The sequence below is a fragment of the Condylura cristata genome, unplaced genomic scaffold (assembly GCF_000260355.1).
Source record: "Condylura cristata isolate star-nosed mole 26May11 unplaced genomic scaffold, ConCri1.0 scaffold00009, whole genome shotgun sequence".
NCBI lineage: Eukaryota > Metazoa > Chordata > Mammalia > Eulipotyphla > Talpidae > Condylura > Condylura cristata.
In genome coordinates this window covers 26,610,078-26,616,293 of record NW_004567110.1, presented here as the reverse complement: position 1 = coordinate 26,616,293, position 6,216 = coordinate 26,610,078, and the positions used below count along the sequence as shown (strand labels likewise).

The window sequence follows — 6,216 nt, the reverse complement described above, 5'->3', positions numbered from 1 at the left end:
GGCTTTAGTTCAACATTGGATTGAAAATGAATGAATTGAACCTGTCATTTCTAGGAAACCCACTGACTGTTGTTTTGACAGAGAAAATAAGAACTTTAGAGTGCAATTTAGTCTGTTTCATACTTTTATATGGTTTGTGGTTAAAGACTTTTCTGATGAGCTCCGTAAGATTTTAGTAGATGAGATTAAATATGTGTCATATAAAATATGATTTATTCTTTCAGGAAAAAAATTCTAAAAATAGACCAGCTAAAAAGAAAATGCCAAGGGATTATGCAGAGTGGGATAAGTATGTTTTATATATCTTTACATTAAATTTGTCACTGAAATATTTTCTACGATAAAACATTATAGTTTCTTATTATAAACGTTAAAGATGCAAGATTACGTCAACAGATTACTAGTAGTGTCTGGTTGGACTACTTTTAATCCCTTTTTCATTTAATAAAGAACTGCTGCCTCCTTTGGCTTATAAGAGTTACTATAAAGAATTAATGTAATCCTTATGCCTATCCATAAAAAAGAGTGAAAGTTTTAAATTGATAGAAATTGGTCACAATTTTAATTACAAGTTTCTGAACAGTTTATGTCTGGTTGATATTTAAGTCCCCACTAATTTGCTTGTTTTCAAAGAGAATACAGATGACTTGTAATATTTTTTTGGAACATGTATTTAAAAGTGCAATGATATAAGTGCAAAAATATCAAAAATAAATTTTATTTCTTTGCTCATATTATACTTTTTTCAATTTTTATTGTTCTTTCATTTAAGATTTGATGTGGAAAAGGAATGTTCAAAAATTGATGATGATTACAAAGAAAAGACTGTGGTAAACAACAAGTCACATTTGTCTAAGATTGAGACAAGAATAGATATAGCAGGTAATTGGAGAAAAATAAGCATATGCAGTAGTATTTATATCTCTTAGTTAAAAGTATATAAAAAGTTTAGAATATAATAAAAGCTGTCATTGTGAAGACATTCTCTTACCAATGTTTCAGATTACTATTAAAAATATACAGATTACCTGCTAGAAAATTGCACACTTATAGTAATATAATAATAATATGATTAATAACATAATCATATTATTTAACATACTATTTATTAACTTTAATTTTACATGAGTAATGCTTATAATTAAACTTGGTAACATGTAAAAATATAAATGTATTTTTTATTATGATTAATTTGTTTAACATTTGTTTTTTCTGAAACCTCCAAATTTTTTTCCTCAAATTTTCCCCCTTTGTCTCAAAAGAAAAAGATGGAACAGTTCTTATTTGAAGTCAGTGTTGCATAGAACCATCTAAATGAAACAAAAGCAATCATAAAAAATCTAAACCCTCAAAAATTGCAAATGACTAAGGAGAAGAAGTATCCTAAGCTTAGGAAAGTTTTCATTTTCTTTTATTTTACAATTTCCTGTTTCTGTCAAAATGAGCATTTTTGTATCCAAACTTTTTAGAAAGTATTTGCAAGTATATTTTTACTTATAGCAGATGACATTTATTTCAGGTTTAACTGAGTTAGAAATCACTTCTCTTGCTATTCGTGAAAAAGAAAAAGGAAATGAAGCTTTCAACTCAGGAGATTTTGAAGAGGCTGTGATGTATTATACAAGGTGATCAGACTTTTGTTGTGTTTTAAATTTCTTATTTAACATGGATAATGTTCCAATGTGATTGTTGAAATGATAGAATAAGTCTAAATGGCATTTGTCACTCGACACAAACACTCAGAATCACTCAAGACATTGTACTTACGATTTATTGTGTATTCACTTTTATTTACGTTGTTTTTTCAATACTTTTCTCAAACATCCAACCTCTCACCTGATCCCCATTTCCTAATTTACCTATTTTTATAGGGAAAATGAAAGCCTCCTGAATGGATCACAAAGTTCATATGGTATTGAGATTAGAAACTGGGTTCTATATAGTTGAACTGCCTGGATGTAGTCCTTGCATTTACGTGACATACTCCTAGGACGGGTCTTTGCATTCTAGGTCTCTGTGATACTCTTCTTCTCATTATCTAGTTAATTCTAACTCATCTTTCAGGTGTCAGCTACATCTCACTTTCTTCCCCTCAAAGTTAAATCTACTTGAAATAAACTATTTTATGTATTAAAACAGTAAGACTGTATAAAAAAAGAATACTAGTTATGATTGATTGCTCATAGTTTTGTTTTTTTTTTTTGAACTAGGAAATTATATCCAAAGTGTGAAAAATGTGCTTGATACTTGATATTAACTAAACAGTTTTTTTAAGATCTGTGGGTATTTGAATCCTCATATCACATCTAAAGCCCGAGTCAACTTTAAACCTTTTAACTGGATAGTAAAACATCTGTCTCAATAATGATTGAGTGTGTTTATAGAATTGTATTTTGATGATGCAGATTGATTGAAATAACAGATTTTTGGTCAACTTACAGCAACTGATTACAGTTGTCACAGCTTGAATGTCACAGCAGAGTGGTATAGCTCTTAACAGCAAAGGTTGAGAGGCTGTAGGATTGCATTTGGGGCAGGGGAGAGGACTCTATAGATCTACAGAACACTTAAGCTGAATGCCCAAGAAGCTCTGTGTGAAGCATTCTGGTGTAGGCACAAGGGGTGGGACTAGGTCCCCTCTATCCAAGTAAGGTTTTCAGCCATTGCAGTTTGGATTGGTCAAAGTGTCTCAAAGCCATTGCAGTTTGGATTGGTCAAAGTGTCTCAAAGCCATTGCAGTTTGGATTGGTTAAATTTCCATGCTGGACAAGGCTTGCCTGAATAGTTTCTTCATCTCTGCTGTGGACTTGTCTGCCCATAGCCCAACATGGGGAAAGGCTGGACATGCCTGGGGCCAGACTCTCAGCAGCCTTCTGATTCTGATTGTTACACAGGCTTGGCATGGCTCCCTGATTCTTTTTCTTATTTTACTTATCAAAACTTTATTAGTTTGCTAGGGCTGTACTAACAGTACAGCAGAACTTTATTTTCTGGAGATCAAGTTCGGTTTCTTTTGAGGTCTTTCTCCTTGCCTTATAGAAGGCTGTCTTCTCCCTGGGTCTTCACATGGTCTATCCCGTGTGTCTGTGTTTCAGTGTCTTCGTTTTGTAAGGACACCTATCATATTTGATTATTTTGATGATCTCATTTTAACTTAATCACATCTTGAAAGATTCTATCTCTAAACATTTGTTATATTCTGAAAATTAGGACATCCACATGTGGATATTGGGGTGGTCACAAAATTCTTCCCAAAACACAGGCTATAATTGTTCTCTTTGCAGCTTTAGCTGAGTCTCTCTGTCTTCTAATGGTTACCTCTGGTCTGCTTATTGCCAATAAGTGTTTCTTTTCTAGAAGCATCTCAGTGCTTCCCACTGCAGTGGCTTATAATAATCGTGCTCAAGCAGAACTCAAACTACAGAACTGGAACAGTGCTTTTCAAGATTGTGAAAAGGTCTTAGAGCTGGAACCTGGAAACTTAAAGGGTAAAAAGTATTCACAGTGTGCTTGAAGATTGACAGTAGGATCTATAAAGATCACTTGTAGAAGCTCATTATATCTATAATAAAACTATTTCAGATAGTGAATTTCTATGTGAGTAATGTGTTATCTCTGTATAACTTACTTTAAATTTTAACTTGAACTACAAGTCCTTGATTATTTTCACTGAAGTAGTTTTCAGAATATTGACTAAAAATGCATATATGCATTTTAGAAGCAATACCTCAAAGCTTCATTTGAACAGTACAGGTTTTTCTTTAAATTTTTAAAATTTGGTAAGATACATGTAACATAAAATTTACCTCTTTGTTATTTCAGTAGCACTAAATACACTTGTTCTGGGCTAAATTTAACTAAAAGGTTTCTAAGTTTTCATAAAACAATGAAATAATATTAGAATACAAGTTGGAAAACGTCCTTGTTTAGTACAAACTGCCCAATATTGTGGCACATCTGTACAATGTGGTACATCCGAAGGGTTGAGGTGTGTTGTCTCATATCTTGGGACCACTTGGGGCCTGGGTTGTCAGAAAGCCTGCTTGTTGGAGTGGACAATTGTATGATGCAAACTCTTCTCTGTGCCGTGGTGTCATTTTCTATATGTCCAGTTGCAGAAAAATGGATGTAGTTAATAAGCTTTGTATCTTTTTTTTTTGCACCCTAAACTGTCCTGTCCTATTTATGTTCTTCCACTGAAAAATATGTTATAAATATAATGCTCAATGTCTAAGAATAACGCTTTTTAAAAAAAGATTTTATTTATTTATGTATCCAGAACTGGGGAACAGGTCAGAGGTACAGGGGCAATGAGAAGATTCGCCAGCAACAGAGCGGCGAATTTGGTCAGCATTTGGCTGACTGACCAAAATATACTGCTGATGGGAGCAGAGGGTGAGACAGGATAGGTCTGCCACGCCATGTGGGTCAGCTCCCTGGCCTAGGAATGAACTCTTGCTAATGTGGCTGCTGTGAGATTCGTTGTACTACATTTTAACCCATTGCACCACCAGGGATGGCCCCTAAGAATAACGCTTTTATTTTGGTAAATTTTCAGCTCTTCTGCGCCGTGCCACTACATACAAACATCAGAATAAACCTCAGGAAGCTTTAGAAGATTTGCGTAAAATACTACAGGTGGAACCTCATAATGAGTTGGCCAAAGTAAGTGTCGAGAATGACTTTTTTTTTTTTTAACCTAAATCTGCATTTTGCTATTTCTATACTTAGGTTACAATGATATGAATCTTACTGAAAAATGAGGAGGAACATTAGGTCACTTTAAAAACTTGAAAACATTGTTGTGTCTCAGACATTCTGAAGTGTTGACATCTGTTTGAATGCAGCCTTGAAGGCAGTTAATCTCAATTTGTTATGCAGAGTGGCATAGACGTTTCCCAGATAGGATTAGGCAGTAACTCAAAGACCACAGAAGAGCATTTTACCTGTAACTCGCATGGTAAGCCCAGCATTGTACCCAGCACGCACCACCCTCTGCACAGACTGGCTCAGGTGTCCACTGAAAGGAATCTGTATAAAGGCCCAAAGAGTCAAGAGAAGTGTCAGAGCCTGTAGAGGATTTGAGATTCCTGGGTCAGATACCAAGTGGTTTGTTACCAAAACAAGCCAATGAGCTTCAAGTTCATGTCAGTTCCCCGGGCTCCCACGTCCCATGGGGGTGACACAGATTGACCCAGATTGATGCTACATACTCAGTGAGTTTGTGTCACAGCTGAAGAATGCCAAGTTAAGGAAACCCCCATCTTTTATAATGAGATACAAGCAAACATGCCAAGCTTCTGTTCCAGAGGGAAATACTGTTTAACTGGAAAACGAATAAACCTGTTTCTCCTCTGAAGGGAAATACTGTTTCACAAGAACATTCTCAGTACAAATATTCTTAATAAACAGCCTAGACCATAGTCTGTTTAAGTGCCTCTGCTGATTCGCCTGCAGGTGAGGGGTACCCAGAGAACCCAAGCTTGTACTCTCCACAACAGGTTTCTGCAATCCACCACTTAAAGACAAAGCAAACTCTTAGTATGATTGGCGTGCATAGAAAGAGTGAAGAGGAGAAAGGATCTTCTAAATAAAACACCCCAAATTCCCTTGTGCCCCTTGTGCCTAGCCAAACAGGGCAGATCTGAAGGGGGACCCCTGAGGCTTGAAAGCTGGCCTCAAGTCTAAGGAACCTTCTGGCAGGGAAGCATACAAAAGGGGTTCTAAAGCAGGTCCCAGAAAACAGAAACAAAAGGAGATGCCACATCAAAATAATGGCTGCCATCGTTAGCTCTCTTACCAGCATCTCTTCCAAGTGTCTCTACATGTCTCTCCTCCAGTGTCTCCTTCCATGTTTCCTTCCCAAAAGTACGAGAGCGCAAGTCGGGCGCCAGGAGCAAGAGCGCTCTTCCTTAGCCCACCTGCTTTCCGTGTTCCATAGCTTCACCTGGCTGCTCAGCCCTATCCTAGCTCCTGGTTAGGGAGTTAGGGCTTGTAGCACAAAGCAACTGCAGTAAGTGGTGAAGGAGGCACATGGCACATCTCCTAACAAGCTCACAGCATATTCAGAAAGGTTAGGAAGGAACCCAACATCTTCTAACAATAAGTTGTCCCTAAATTTAGGCCCTCCCTGGTGGCGCAGTGGGTTAAAGCACAGCACTAAGAAGCTTAAGCCACTTCCACATGAGTTCGATCCCCGCCTGCCCCGGAGGAGAT

The 6,216-nt window shown here is 36.7% G+C and overlaps 1 protein-coding gene across 1 annotated transcript in view; it reads left to right on the top strand.

Annotated features, from left to right (window-relative positions):
- SPAG1 (sperm associated antigen 1) overlaps positions 1-6,216 on the top strand; it is a 37,226-nt gene that overhangs the window by 6,360 nt on the left and 24,650 nt on the right. The window contains exons 4-9 of the mRNA XM_004680007.2: positions 225-289; positions 773-882; positions 1,520-1,625; positions 3,358-3,488; positions 4,559-4,665; positions 4,882-4,960. Of these exons, the coding sequence (XP_004680064.1) occupies positions 225-289; positions 773-882; positions 1,520-1,625; positions 3,358-3,488; positions 4,559-4,665; positions 4,882-4,960 (598 nt within the window). The remainder of the gene's footprint in view (positions 1-224; positions 290-772; positions 883-1,519; positions 1,626-3,357; positions 3,489-4,558; positions 4,666-4,881; positions 4,961-6,216) is intronic.